At 45.8% G+C, this 15,687-nt stretch overlaps 1 protein-coding gene across 2 annotated transcripts; it reads right to left on the minus strand.

Annotated features, from left to right (window-relative positions):
* Nucleotides 1–1,472: 1,472 nt before the first annotated feature.
* Nucleotides 1,473–9,458, minus strand: TSN (translin). Of its 2 annotated transcripts, XM_061199184.1 has the most exons (6): nucleotides 9,249–9,458; nucleotides 7,981–8,074; nucleotides 6,921–7,017; nucleotides 5,146–5,261; nucleotides 4,077–4,156; nucleotides 1,473–3,435 (listed from the first exon to the last, which is right to left on the minus strand). In XM_061199184.1, the coding sequence occupies exons 1-6, from the start codon at nucleotides 9,312–9,314 to the stop codon at nucleotides 3,202–3,204; spliced, it is 687 nt and encodes a 228-aa protein (XP_061055167.1). In that variant the 5' UTR covers nucleotides 9,315–9,458; the 3' UTR covers nucleotides 1,473–3,201. The 2 variants fall into 2 exon arrangements, with proteins under 2 accessions (XP_061055167.1, XP_061055171.1); XM_061199188.1 differs by lacking the exon at nucleotides 4,077–4,156.
* Nucleotides 9,459–15,687: the final 6,229 nt, after the last annotated feature.

Here is a 15,687-nt window from a genome sequence, read left to right on the forward strand (position 1 = left end):
GAGAGCCTGCGTGCCGCAAACTACAGAGCCCACGTGCCCTGGACCCTGCGCGCCACAACTAGAGAGAAGAGAAAATCCCGCACGCCACAACTAGCGAGAAGCTCACGCGCCACAACAAAAGATCCCGCATGCCTCAACAAAGCACCTGCGTGCTGCAACTAAGACCCGATGCAGCCAAAAATAAACAAAATAAATAAATTCTAAAAATAAATAAATAAATAAACCTTCCTAAGACGCTTTATTCCCCTGGCTTCTGTGCCGAGCCACTCTCCCTGTTCTGTCAACCTCTCTGACCACTCCTCGCGGCTCCACTCCCTCCCTCCCCCTGCTGGTAACCAGGGCTCCGTCCTCAGCCCCGAGGCTTCTCAATCCACATGCCCTCCAGGGAGATCCCACCCGCTCTCCTGATTCACCTACCACACATACGCTAACACTACCCGAAGCTCTCTCGAGGACTCCCCACTTCCCTCTCACCCAAAGTCCTGCTGGACACCTCAGCCAGCAGCTCCACAAGCACCATCAGTCCCACACGTCCAAAAGCAAGCACACTGTCTGCCCAGCTGCCTCGAGACACGCGTTTCCCCCTACGGCCCTCACGTTGGCTAGCGGCACCTAAGCCACCTGAAGCTTCCAGACCAGAAACCTGACAGTTAGGCTGGATGCCTCCGTCTCCTTCACGCCCTCCTCATTCAACCAACCATCCCAGTCAGTTTCGCCTCCCTTATATGTTATTGCATGGGGGGAAGGGGGGTGGTTTGTTTTTATTTGTTTAATGCTTATTACAGTGACTACTAAGAAAAGAAATTGTTTCAGGCTCGGGGAGAATCTTATTCTGGTGTGAGGCATGACAGTGATGTCCTACCTGGGACAAACAGTTCAGTCTAGACCACGGAAGAAGAAAGCTACAACTTCTGGGCGCACAATCACGAAACGATGGCAGGAGCAACCTGCATATCCAAATCATCCCTTTAGCCACGTGCTCAAGTCAAGGTCTCAGAACACAGCCAAAGGAGCTTTCGTTCTTTATTAAATTCTCTTAAGTATCACTCACTGTTCAAGTTTAAGACAGGGCACATCCTTTCTAGTATTTACGGGGCTCTCTTCTTCTCCTCATAAATAAATCTATAAAGAAAGCATCCACTAACTCATGTCTATTTTCTCTAACCTGCTTGATTTTCTAAAGTTGGAAAAAGCAATCTTGGTGTCCCGAAACCAGAGCCAAGGCTTCTCAACATCTTCAGTTAAAATACCAGTAATTTCCCAACCAGGGGAGAGCACACCAACATTACCTACGCTTTACAATACACAGCTCCGTGGCTGCTGTCTTCTGACTGCTCTGCCACACAGCAGTGTGGGCTCACCACCCCAGTCTTCTTCAGCCTCAAAAACCATTCAGAACTTACTGCCCATGTAGAAGAGTTCTCATGGCAGCACACTAAGTGACAAGAAGACCAAAAAAGAAAAAAAGAAAAGAAAAGAAACTGTTTTTATTGCTTTACAACAAGCCGGCAACAGACACAATGCAATAATCATACACATGACACTTGTACATCCCCGAATGGAGTATAAAACCAGAATGTGCTCCTCCACTTAAAACGTATTTGTGAAAAGTGAAATCCACAACTTCTGCCAAGAACTTTACTGTTCTCAAGCAGAACTGATACTTAAAGAGGCAAAGAAAGCTATGATCAAACTTCCTGCATACGTCTGATCATGGAATTCAAAGCCTTTTATGCTCAGCCCAGGCAGTGCTATTACTGCACATTTGGGGTGACCATCCTAGGCACTTTAAGACTCTTCTTTCCAAATTCTTCTGCAGAAAGAGCTGTCTAGAAAATTGTTCTAAAATGCAACTATGCGTAGCAATTTATGTCTCATTTCTACTTCTTTCCTCATGATGGAAAATTTGATCAGTCCTTAACTCAGCCTGATAACAGCTCTGATGGCCATGCCAAATATCCTACTGTACAAACAGGAAGCCCAAACCCGTATCAGGCATGAGAGGGTGACACTTCTAAATACTTCCTATTATTCTGGACACACTGGCACCTTCCCTTCAGTGAGCTCCAAGACGTGTGGATTCAGTCACCATTTTAATAATATCTCTTCAACAGCAGAATTACATGGCAAGTACTACCTGAAAATTGGGAGGGGGGCGGTGCCAATGAGATACGTGTGACTTGCCCAAAACTGTAAAACCTGACTGTTGGAATAATCAACAACCTGAGAGAATTGCTTACTCGAAAAAACATGACCAAATCAGCTAATTTTTTTGTTTGTTTTTTAATTCAAGGTTTTCTCTTACTTCCAGACAAAGCACAGCATTCTTCAGTCAGAACATCACCAGTCAGGGTGTTGAGAATTAACTCCGCTGAGTGGCTTTACACTCCCAGACCTAGCGGTCTACCTGGCTATTAGGTAAAAAGTTTCATAGCTCAGAAATACATCATATGAAATGTTAGTTCAAGATGTGTGTGGACACAATGTTTACCTGCTGCAACGGCAGAATGTTAAGGCAACGTCAGAGCACAGAGGTGTTTTAAAACACTACCCCTACTCCCCACCGGGTAAGCAGAGCCAGACCATGTTACTCAACCCTTAATACAAAAACGTCCCCAAATAACCTGCTGAACTTGACTTTGCAGTTTAATCTTTGATATTTCGATGGCAGTGAGAGAGAACCCTGGGGCTATACTTCCCTTGCAAAAAAAACTCAACATCTGATTTACTCAGAAGGTTTAAAATGAGGAAGGAAAATATAAAATAACTTGTCCTTCGCTTGGCAACCATCCTTTTGAGTTAACTATTTTTATACGGTATCCAGGGCATACCTGGGTATGGATGGCTAATTTGGATATAGAAAACATCAAGGGTCACTCCTGGAAGAATCACAAACAAGACAGTAAAGCTCTCCATCAGTACATCGACAGCATCAGGGTAAGCAAGAAAAGAACTTTACCAAGAGGTTGGCATTTACACTTTTTGACAGAACTGAAATACACTGAGTTACAGAGCAAATTCACTGAAACGACAAAGAAAAATCTGTCCTTGTAAAGGCTATTCTTTCACCCCCCAAAAAAGTGTTTCAACTCTGATACACCACACAACCAGTTAAGAAAATGAAGCGCGGTGTTTAGCGATGGGCATCCTAACGACCGTGAGAGGCGCCGGGCTGGGGTCAGTGGGGCGCGCGGAGAGCCCCTACTTCTCCGCACAGGCCGCCGCCGTCTCCTTGTTGAAGCCGCGGATGGAGAGGTCGTAGACCACCTCCTCCACTTTCTTCACGTCGTACTTCAGGCCGTCGTAGCGCTTCCGCAGGGAGTCGTTTTTGAGGTTGAGGAGGCGGAAGCCGGAATCCAGCTCGTTGATGAAGGTGGAGATGTGCAGGGGCCGGGAGTAGTCTCCGGCGGTCACGCTGTTGACCGACAGTCTCGACTGCGGGACAGAGAAGCGGGGACGTCACAGCAGGGCTCCTCCTCCTAGGCCGGCCACCAGGCCCGCGGGCCGCAAAACTTCTCCATACTGTCCCTCATAATTCCAGTTTTGACAACTGCTTGATTTTACTAACTTACTTAATAACTTAAGAAATCATTGGCCTTTTGTTGGAGTTTCTGTGGCCTCCAACTTTTCATAAATATGAATAGGTTATAGTGAACACCTTTATAACAGCCTTTTCTCTTCTTTTGAATTACTTTTATAGGATAATTTCTCAGGAGAGAGATGAAGGAGATAAAGGCAAGAATAATTTATACAGCTATATAGTTAAATTGTTCCCCCAAACAATTACATGAATTAACGCAGTCACCAGGAATGCATGCCTTACCACTACTTTGAAAGGAAGAGGCATTCTCATCTTTTAAAAATGCACACAGTAGTTAAGTGTGCACGGCCACCTCATCGTCTGAACCGCCATCCCAGCAAAGCCTAACACACACAGTACACAGTCAGTGACTACCCTGTGACCGACAGGTGGCTGAGAAAAGAACGAGACTGCTGAATTTTTGTACCCATTTTAAAAAACTGACAATGAAGTGGAAAAATCAAAAGAGCAAATGACAAATCACTAAGCTTCTTACCAGTTCACTAGCAAGAATGAGAACTCCCGAGAGATAGTCTTCTACATCCAGATGAAATCCCTTCTCCCGATCTGGCTCAACTAAAAAATATAACAAAGTAAAGACAAGGTCGTGATGGAAATACAACTTACACCTAAAAGTTTTTAAAAATACAGACACACACACACACACACACATACACACACACACATGTAATTTCTCTCAAAGTGAAAAAGGAACAAGTCCTTCAAAACTATCTTTTGAATGTGGACATATCCTTGGCACTGTGGATTTTTCATGCTCTCAAGCAGAATTCAATTTTTCCTTCCATTCTTCTTTCAAAATATAATACCACTAAAGGGCTTCCCTGGTGTCACCGTGGCTAAGAATCTGCCTGCCAATGCAGGGGACATGGGTTCGAGCCCTGGTCCGGGAAGATCCCACATGCCGTGGAGCAACTAAGCCCGTGCGCCACAACTACTGAGCCCCCGCGCCTAGACCCCGTGTTCCGCAACAAGAGAAGCCACCGCAGTGAGAAGCCCGCGCACTGCAATGAAGAGTAGCCCCCGCTCGCCGCAACTAGAGAAAGCCCACACGCAGCAACGAAGACCCAACGCAGCCAAAAATAATAAATAAATAGATTTTTAACCAAAAAGAAAAATAATAATAATACCACCAAGAATGGTACCTAGTTATGTCTGAGAATACCTTTGTTTTTAGAAGTGCACGCTGAAGCACTGAAATGAGAAGTCATGGTCTCTACACCTGACTTTCAAACGGTTCACACGTGCCCCCAAGGCACACACAGTAAGAGACTAAGCAGATGGGCCAAAATGTGAACAAGCAGAGGACCTAAGTGGGGGGTACACAGGGGTTCACTGCATTGTTCTTTCAACTTTTCTGTAGGCTTGAGGTTTTTAAAAACTCAAAGGAACGCCCAAGTACAAAGAGCAAGCCACTACACATTTTTAGTTTTTCTGTTTCCAAGTAACCAGTTTTCCATTTAGCTCTCATTTGTTTCCATAAATAGAAAGCCCCCCCGCCAAAACCTCAGCTGGCCCTGCAGGTAGACACGCCTGCAGACACTCACTGCCAAGGATCTCCGTGACCGCCTCTCGAGTCACCAGGGTCTCCGACTCCAAGTACACGACGAAGGCTGCCAAGAAGACCAGGCGCTGTAGCACAAACCTCCAGTGCTCGTGAAACCTGCGGCGAGCGTGAGGCACCAGCGTCAGAAAGACAGGACGGGGGCAGCCATGGCCAGACACGTGAGGAGTGGGGCCCTTTTTCAAATAAAACTTATAAAACGTGTAAGAGCAATGTGACATTTAAGTATATGAGATGGATTCAGCATAAGTACATTGGACTGGATTTGCCAGTCCAAATTTATAACAACTACTTACTATAATTTTAATGAATGAGAAGCATGGTCCAATTTTGATGAATGCAAAACTTTACAACCAAAGGCTATGGACAAGAGCAACTGTGCTTTAGAAGTTTAATCAGTAAATACAATAACACTGCTCTGAGAAAAATAAATGTGGGCGAATGAAGATTGATGAGAACCCCAACTGTACATCAGCCTCAGCACCTGACCGTGTGATGCTCTGAACTGAGTGCAGGGTATCAAGAAACTCCTGATTCACACACATAGGAAATAACTACCATGTGCAGTCACTAAACAGGTGAACTTAAAACCTTGGGATACTGCAGTTAAACCGAGCTAGGAGCCTGAAAAAGAAATAAGAAATTTTACAACCCCTAGATATTTATGCTATGCCTCCTGATTTTCAAATGTGGCAACAAATTCAAAACCATCTTTCAACAAAACCCAGGCCAAACAAAACATTCTGAGGTCCAAATCAGCCAGAGGGCAGCCTGTGTGTGAACTCCAAACACCATGGTCTCTAAAGACCCTGCCAGTTCTACTGTCCTACTTCTCTAAGCATCAGTTATTACCTTACAGCAGGGGTCAGCAAACTTTTTCTGTGATTGAGGCTTTGTGGGTCACTTTCAGTCTCTGTCACATACTCTTATTTGGTTTTTTTTTCTTAACAACTCTTTAAAGTATAAATATATTTATATAAAATATAAAAGGCCACAGTAGTTTGCCGGCCCCTACCTTTAAAGAATCTTGTGAGGTTATACTATCCACTCCCCATATACACGTCCTAACTATTTCTTGCCTATAACGTGTCTTAAAAGAATATCTCCTCTAATGAGAAAGCAAGCGTAAGTAGAAAGTTTAGGTTCCTATTTACTATATTTCATCAACACTCAGTTTTTCCCAGTTTAACATCTATGAAATCAGGATGTATTGTACAATTTACGTTTTACAATTATGATTAACAACAAATTTTTTCCCTAGTGGTATGAAAAATAACATTGTATCTTAAAATTAATAGTGTTGTACATTCAACAAGATATGGCATAAGATATTACCCACATATGTCACTTGGCAGTGAAATTCGATATTCAGTGTATTTATACACACACACATACACTGCCACTTAATCCCATAACCTTAACAGCAAAGATAGGGTTCATCCAACTTCACAAGTAACTTGAATATACTAAAAAGATATTCTCTATTTTGACCTTCACACAATACATATTTTCTTTTTAATTACCTTTTCATTGCAAAAATTATACATGTCCCTTAAGAAAATTTTGAAAGTAAAAGGGAGAAAAAAATAAAATCAACAATTTTGTCACCATTAAAATACCACCATTAACAGTTCCTTTTCCTTTCTGTTGCTTCTTCTAAGTAGAGGGATTTTTACCAAAGCAATCATTTAGTACGTATAATTTTTCTCTTGCTGTTTTTTACTTAATGTTATAAAAGATGCTAGTTGTCTTACAAACCTGTAATACTGTTCAGCAGGAAACTTGGTCTTCAAAGACGTCAGATGTGTTTTTACTGTACCAAAATGTTCTCGAGCTTTCAAACACCTCTTTGGAACTGATCACAAAAAGATAATCAAACATAATAATGACAGACTTAGCAAATTTCAAATACAGTTCTTGCTTAACAATCTATGTAGTCTACCTGGAAATAAAATCAATTTTTTTTAAATCTCATGACCAAATGTAGGGTATGCATCTCTGCTTTCAAGCTGGCTCTTAAAATTTCATATCTAGCTTCCCTACTAAAAAAATAAACAAACAAAAAATTGCTAAAAGGGAATATGTTGGGAAACATACTGGTAAACTGTCATAAATAACCTCACCTTTAAGCTGCCTTTCCTAGTCAGTCCCCAAAGGATGCCTAAAATTGGACTGCTCTAGCTCCCATATTTGGTCAAAAGGCAGCTTTATAATTATTCTCAATCAGGCTGACCAACTCTGTATCACCTAGAAAAATGACTGGTCCCTGACACCTGTTAATTACATCATTATATCATCTATCTGGAACTATATTTCAGCTCTTTCAGTTGTGCTGACTACATCTTACAATGGAGGTTCCATGTCTAAACTTCTCGTACTTGATACCCAAACAAGAGCTGACTGTAAACACATTGACAACATTTTACACTGGCCATTTCATTATCTACAAATGCATATTAAATTATTTTCAATGACTGAAAGACTGAGTTTAAGAAAAAGAGCCAAATAAAAGTTGCTAGATACACAAGAGAGCTATGAAACTACCACAATTATCATCAGTATAACTCTACCACAGGAGAAAACATTCCTATTTCAACCTACGTGAAAGTAGAAAATCAACCAAAATACACAGAATTCTGGAAACCTGTAAAATGATCAACTCACCCACTTCACCAATTTTTACTCACCATAAAGCATGAGAGACATTTTTCAGAGTAAATAATACAGATTTGATATGTCTTCTGGATGTAAATTAACTCTTTAAATGAGAGATCAATAAATTGGATAAAAACCTTCAAAATCAAAACAAAGAACTTACTGTCCTGAAACCCAGCACCCTGATGGACCCCTTGCAGTAGAGTTAAAATCTCTCGAGCTGTTTGTTCTAAACTCTGTACAACTTTTCGGATTTCCTAGAAAGAATTGAAGATGAAAATATCAAATAAATCCAACATAATCATTATATTATCATAGCCTCAAACCAAATATACTAAATAGCATATTTAATCTATGACACCTTCACATATATTCAAAACACTAGCAACCTTTACAAGGACATGAATGGTGCACAAAATATCCAGATTTGAATTCTGACTTTTCCACTTCCTCTGTGAGACCTTCAGGAAGTCACTAAAAAGCCTTAGATTCTTGATATAGACTTCAAAGGCTAATTGCCACCCACTCACCCAAAATATCCCACTGCAACACTAAAGGAGATGAGGCACCCACACGTAAACTAACAAGAGAAGAATGAAACGCAATACAAGGATCGGGTATTTTTCATTCATTCATTTTGCAAATATTCACTGAGCACATTTTTAGGCACTGTGTAACTACTGGGGAACCAAGCAGACAGTCCCTTCCTTCCTTTAGAGTATAACGGGGGAGGCGTTTAAAAAATAACCATCACACAATTTTTTTTAATGGTAATGCACTACTAGAGGTAAACATAACAGGGTAAAAAATTATTTATATTTTGACGTCAAGGACGTGAACACGAGATAACCAGGAAAAGAGTGGGAAAGTAGCGCATTCCGGGAAAAGCAAGCAGTACATGCAAAAGTCCTGAGGCAGGAAGCTATTTGGGGAACTAGAGGAATAAAAGGGAGGTAAACTGAGCATAACACACAACGGAAAAAGGCGTAAAATGAGACTGGAGAGAGAGACCTGTGGGCCACAGTAGAGTCTGGAGTTTTATTCTACGTGGAATGAGAAGCCATAGGAGAGTTTTAAAGAGAAGGGCACACGTGCTTTTAAGACACCAATAAACAAACACAACAAACACGTGTCGTCTGAGTCCCAAGCGCTAACTGGGGCTTCGACATAAACATACGCTAAAAAGGAGGAAAACTGACACCCAAATGAGGTAGGTGATGCCAAGGAACCGAGCCCCGAACACAGGGGACCAGGACCTGGCAGCAGAATCGGGGGCCGGGGGAGGGAAGTGCCCTGAGCCGAAACAAGACGGGGAGCAACCCACCCCCGGAGGCTTCCCCACCGCTCGAATCTGAGCGACGGAGGAGGGCCGGGCGTCGCGGCCCAGCTAGGGAAGGAGAGGGAAAGGGGATGGGGAGAGAGGGGTCTCGCCTCTCGGATGTCCTGCTCGGCAGCCAAAAAGCCCTGCAGCTCCACGAAGATCTCGCTCACAGACATGGCGCCGGCCGCACGAGTGTCAGCCAGGGCGGCGAGGGTGGCCAGCCGAGTTCGTTCGGGAGACAACCGGCGCCGTCAGTCACAACGCCCGCCACTGCCGCGGCCGCGTCCACCGGGCCCTGCGCTGGGGCTGTCGCTGGGGTCCTCCCAGGCCCACGGCGCGCAGGAGACCGGGCTGTCCGCCGCTCTGCCTGAGGCGCTGCCCGGAAGGCATAGCAAGGTGGGCAGGGCTCTTCCGACAGGCATCACCGTAAACAGCCCAGGAAGGGGTCCTCGGACCACGTGGGCCTGAGGACTGGGGCTTGGGTTTAGAGGTGTGGGGCAGCCCGTTATTAGCTCGTGAAGTACCCACCGGTGTCCTGTTGGGTGTTTGGTGCCAGGAGCCCTGTGCACGATGCCAAAATCTGAGGATCCTCAAGTCCCTTATATGAAATGGCGTAGCATTTGAGTATAGCCTACGCACATCCTCCTGTAATACTTTTCTTACTTGTAATTAGGTATTAGTTGTTATACCTAATAAAATGCATTAAGTAAATAGTTGTAAATACACTGCGAATAACATGTACATAGTTGCTGGTGCACGCAAATTCAAGTTTTGCTTTTCGGAACTTTGGATTTTTTTTTGAATATTTCTAACTGGGGTTGGTCGAATTTGCGGTGCGGAACCGCAGATACGGAGGGCTGACTACTGTACATGGTGTTTTATCCAACAGCAGTTGGCGGGAAGATGCTTCGATACTGAAGCGTACGCATAAAAAGAATGTAGATTGCAATCTTCGTAAAAAGGGAAACAGTACATTCGTCTCTGCAAAAAAATACTCGGGAAAAATAAAAGTGTATGCGGGACTGTAAATAAGGGGATGGATTGAAAGTGAAATTTTTCTGTGTACTTTTTTTAAATTTTAACTTCTCTGTAGGATGGTGTTGCCTTTTTTTAGATTATATGAATTTTTAAGCGTGCCGGGTGGGAAGTTTCTCTCCTTCTCAACTACTACCTTCCCTCATTCCCCTTCCTTGAGGCAAGCGCTGTAATGATTTCTTGTTTAACCTTGCAGTTATTCCATACATCTACCCTACAAATACAAATGTGTATGTGTGTGTAGGATACACTCCATATGAATTTAAATGATTACTTATATCAACTAAATGATAGCTTATTGTTTGCTTTGCGCCAGACGTTATTCTAAAACTTTACATGAAAGGTCATATTTTATCTCCATTATACTTCTGCGAATTTGATACTATTTTTATCTTATAAATGATGTAACTATGTTAACAGATTAATTGACTTGCCTAAGGTCATATGCAGCTATTACAAGATGAAGCTGTAATCTAAATGAGTTGTCTTCATCACCATGCTATTATCATCTTATATACATATTGAAATTTCTTTTGGGAATTTGCTATGCTTTTTACACATCTTACTATAAAGTTTTCATCTTTCTCATTCAATTCTAGTAATCCTTATCACTTAAAAATTAACATTTTCTCATTTTTTTACCATTTCTAAAAATAATTTTTGAAATGCAGACATTGTTAATGTGAATTTTTTTTTTTTTTTTTTTTTTTTTTGGTGGAATGGACATGTCCTGTTTATTAACCCAGTCAGTCCCTTATGGGCTATTTCGGTTCTTTCTATTATAAATGGCATTGTGATGAAAGTCTTTGTAAGCTCTTATCAGTATGTAAGATCATTTCCTTTTGATATACAGATGGGCAACAGGCACATGAGAAGATATCATCAGGGAAATGCAAATCAAAACCACAGTAAGATATCACCTCACACCTGTCAGAATGGCTATATGAAAAAGACAAAAGGGACTTCCCTGGTGGCTCAGTGGTTAAGAATCCACCTGCCAATGCAGGGGACACAGGTTCCAGCCCTGGTCTGGGAAGATCCCACATGCCGCGGAGCAACTAAGCCCGTGCGCCACAACTACTGAGCCTGCGCTCTAGAGCCCACGAGCCACAACTACTGAGCCCACGTGCCTAGACCCCTTGCTCCGCAACAAGAGAAGCCACCACAATGAGAAGCCTGCACACCGCAACGAAGAGTAGCCCCCGCTTGCCGCAACTAGAGAAAGCCCACACGCAGCAATGAAGACCCAATGCAGCCAAAAATAAACAAATAAAAATAAAGTCTTTTTAAAAAGTTAGAAATTTAAAAATGATAATAAGATCATTCTTTTGGTAAGTCCTGTTTTTAAAGTTCTTGACATATTTTGCCAAATCCCTCTGCAAAGAGCTTGATTTCATTTTTATTCCCCTGCCCACCAGGGCCTGAAGGAGCCAGCTTGGCTGCCCTCTCCCCAGTGTGAGTATTAACACTGTAGACATTCTGGGCTAATTTAAGGGTGAAATTATACCTTATGTAATAGTACTGCAGACAAGGTAATGGGTGGTGCACGTCTGCAAGGTTCCTTGAAGGGCAAGAGGGGAGAAACAGAAGTCTGGTTGGGAGCTGTGGCCTGCAGTCTGAGAACAGGAGAAGGGGTTAGGGAGTCAGTGCAGAGAGAGAAAAAAAAGATGGGCCTTGGGCTGTGTAACCAGGAGATTTTAATTTATAGAGCTGACATAATGACAACTAGAGAGGCCAGTGCCATTGACAGAAGAATTTATTCCTTGCGTCTCCTGAGAGGACAGGGCGCACCGTGCCAGGCAGGGCCACACGGGGAAGCACCAGGTTTGGTCAGGAAGCAGAAGCAGGAGTGAGGGAAAGCCAAGCCAGAGCCTGTGTCCCTGGGAAAGGCAAGGCAGGGCAGGGCAGGGTGATTAGCTCAGGACTGGCCAATTTGAATACTTCTGGTGGACTTCAGGCTATAGGAGTGGTCTCAAGTTGCCTGGTACCTCGCCTTGGCATGATTTAGGGGAGGGGACATATTGGCTTGGTGTGTGAGAGTCGGGTAAGGAGATGCTCCAGGCTGAGCCCTTTGCTGTCTCTAACAATTGGCTAGCACTGGGAGGGACAGTCTCTCTGCAGCCAGCAAGCTTTTTTTTTTCTTTATTGAAGTGTAGTTGATTTACAATGTGTTAGTTTTTGGTGTATAGCAAAGTGATTCAGTTACATATGTAAATATATATATTCTTTTCCATTATGGTTTATTGCAGGATATTGAATACAGTTCCCTGTGCTCTACAGTAGGACCTTGTTGTTTATCCATTCTAGATATAATAGTTTGCACCTGCTAACCCCAAACTGCCAGCAAGCTTTTTAAGGTGTCAAAACATCAGAAAATACAGAAAATACAAAATGATTAACACAGGCTGGGAAGAGGGCACCAGGATTCAGACTGCAGGACCCAGGACACCATGACCCACAGCCCCACTGAAGGCAGGAAAGGAGCCTGGGATGAAGGAGGGCATTGGTGAGTCAGTCCATGGGTTTTCAGAGGGAACCTGGACCCTCTAGGCAGGCCCCACTCTCCACTCTCCCCACCCCCATCCCCCCGGCGGTCCACCCAGCTTTGCCAGGGTCACTGCCACACTCGGGGTCTGGATTTGGGGCTGTGCATGACGTTAAACCCAGCACAGGGCAGGATGTGGCCCAGGTGACAGTCATCTACAGAACAGAGGAAAAAAATGTCCCTCCCAGCCTCAGGTCATGTGGCCCTAAATGGTCTGCAGACTGAAATTTTAGTTTGTCAGGTGACATGAATTGAGGCTCCACTGTTGAGCCTGGTGACACAGATGAGAACTGTTCCCCCCTTCTTCCCCTAAAATTGTCCCTTTCAGTTCCATGCCCAGAAGCCCTGTGCCTGAGCAAGGGGCAGCAGGAGAGGGCCAAGCAGGCTGACTCTGGTAGCTGGGCCCACGTCCCAGGGGTGGCATGCTGGATGGCCCTGCAGGGACCAGGCAGAGTGATGGAAAGTGGGGAGAGCAGGGGAGGAGGAAGGTGGGCAGGACTGGGCAGGCACCCCGGCCCCTGCCGGTGCCCACCGGGTCCCCTCTCAGGACCACCCCGCAGAGCCCTCTCCTCCCAAGGCCCAGCTGCCCGGACACTCAGCACATCCCTCCTTGCCCTGCAGCTGGTCCCACTCTGCCGCCAGCCCCACCTCAAATCCCAGCCAGCAGCCCTCGCCATGCTGGGCCCCCAGCCCATAGGTGGTGATGGTGGCACCATGGGAAAGACATGCCACTATTCTGTCCCAGCAGGTATGGGAGGGCAGTGGGGGAAAAGGAAGGGAGAGACCTGCAGTGAGCACACTCAACCGTCCAATCAGGGGTCTGCGGAAGTGCCTGGAGGCACTTGGGTTGTTAAGTGCCCGGGCAGGGAGGGCTGGGGGGGGGGCCCTGGCAACGTGTGCTGGGGACAGGATGCAAAGGCAGTGTGTATGGTCCAGCTCAGTGAGAACCATCCCACCCAAGCAGCCTCCACGCCTACATACAAAATCAGAAAGAAGGAAGAAAGGAACGGAGGGAGGGAGGGAGGGAGGGTGGGTGGAAGGACAAACACAGGCAGCACTAGCCTGTCACCTGGGGCATGCAGAAGGCCAGCTGCCAGTCTGATCGTTGGTAGTGTTGCTGCTGCCACTAAAGAGTGCAGACTCCCCCACCCCTACCCCAGGAGACTTAACAATCATCTCACCCAAAGTCTTCTTCACGGCTGAGAAGACTGAGTCCCCACCTGAGAGGAGGAGGATCTCCCCAGGCGCATGGCCAGGGGGTTTCTGGACTCTCTGACCAGGATGCCACATCAGCTCCCGTGACCACCTGCCCAGGTCCCAGAGTGACCCTTGGGCCCTGGGCAGCCGAGGAACAGCAGAATAAGATGGTCCCCAGCAGGGCCAAAGCGTATGTCACTGGAAGGTGCTGTGAATGACCCAGACTCAGAAGCGGGGAAATGAAACAGGTCCTGTCTGGGCTGCGATGCGATCCAGGGGCTGAGACGCTGTCCCCAGTTAAGGGCTGACTTCCGTGGTCTGGTGAAGGCCACGGAGAGGGTGGCCTGGTAGCCTTCTGTGAACTTCCAGGAGCTCCTGCAGCACCTGCCCCAACAGGCCAAGACAGGCCCAGGACCAATCAAAGTATTTTCCTCAGAAAACCATTTCAGGCTGCACCAAATATGGTAACTGTATTCGTTTCCTAGGGCTGCCATTACAAATGACCACAAACTGAATGGCTTAAAACAGAAACGTCTTCTCTCACAGTTCTGGAGGCTAGAAATCCAAGTTGCAGATGTTGGCAGGGCCATGCTCTTGAAGGCTCTAGGGAAGAATCCTCCTTTACCTCTTCCCAGATTCCTGTGGTTGCCAGCAATCCTTGGCGTTCCTTAGCTTCCAACAGCATCACTCCAACCTCTGCCTCTGTCCTCACGCGGCATTCTCCCTGTGTGTGTGTGTGTGTGTGTGTGTGTGTGTCCCCAAACGTCCTTCTTACTATAAGGACATTAGTCATTGGATTAGGGCCCAACTTTCTCCAGCACGACCTCATCTGAACTTGATTACATCTGCAAAGACCCTGCTCGCATCACAGGTACTGTGGTAAAGACTTGAACGTATCTTTTGGGGGGACGCATTTCAACCCGGTTCAGAGATCAGTTCCCCATGTCTCTACTCCTGACACTCATAGTATAATCCTCGGAGCATCAGCCTCACCTGGGAGCTGGTGAGACACAGAACCTAGGGCCCTGCCCCCGACCTAGGAATCAGAATCGGCAGTCCATATGCTCTTTCAATTTTGAGAAGCCTTGGGTCACCACCTGATTCTTTGGGGGCCAGGAATTCCTGGAGGGGACTGAGAAGATTCGAGAGGGGAATCTCCCAGAAAAGAATTGTCAGTTTGCCTTCTTCCCGTCTCTGCTCCTCCCCTCCGCTCCCCATAGGAACTAAGAGATAAGTCAGGGATTCAAGCCTGGGAAAGAGAGGGTTGTTCACACACACACCCAAGGGAGGGGCCTTCAGGGAACCATAGAACTTGCTCTGTATCCTCTTGGTCAGTTCCCCTCTGGGGGACACAGAGGCCAGTATCTGACTCATACATCCAATATCTAACTTTGAGAACAGCCAAGATGCCTGCCCTGCAACAATGCAAAGAGGAAAAAGCATGTCCTACAACAGAGACAAGAGAAGATGAGGTCCTTACTAAAGGATGAGATCAGCGTACAAAGGCCCTTCCAAGGCGAGCGCCTGGCCACAGAGCTGACCTCAGCGGACGGGGGGAACCACGGCCAGGCAGGCTGCCGAAATACTGAGCAGCCGGCCGAGGGAACACCTCCAAACGGCGGCAACCCTGGACATGCCCTGCGGCACCTGCCAAACAAGGAGCCCCTTCCGCCCTCTGGCCGCGCTGCGCAGCGCAGCGCCCCAGACCCCGCCCCCGCGCCGCGCCCAAGCCCCGCCCAGGCCCCTGCCGTCACTTCCGCTTTGGGGAAGCA

The sequence above is a fragment of the Eubalaena glacialis genome, chromosome 1, assembly GCF_028564815.1.
Source record: "Eubalaena glacialis isolate mEubGla1 chromosome 1, mEubGla1.1.hap2.+ XY, whole genome shotgun sequence".
Classification (NCBI taxonomy): Eukaryota; Metazoa; Chordata; class Mammalia; order Artiodactyla; family Balaenidae; genus Eubalaena; species Eubalaena glacialis.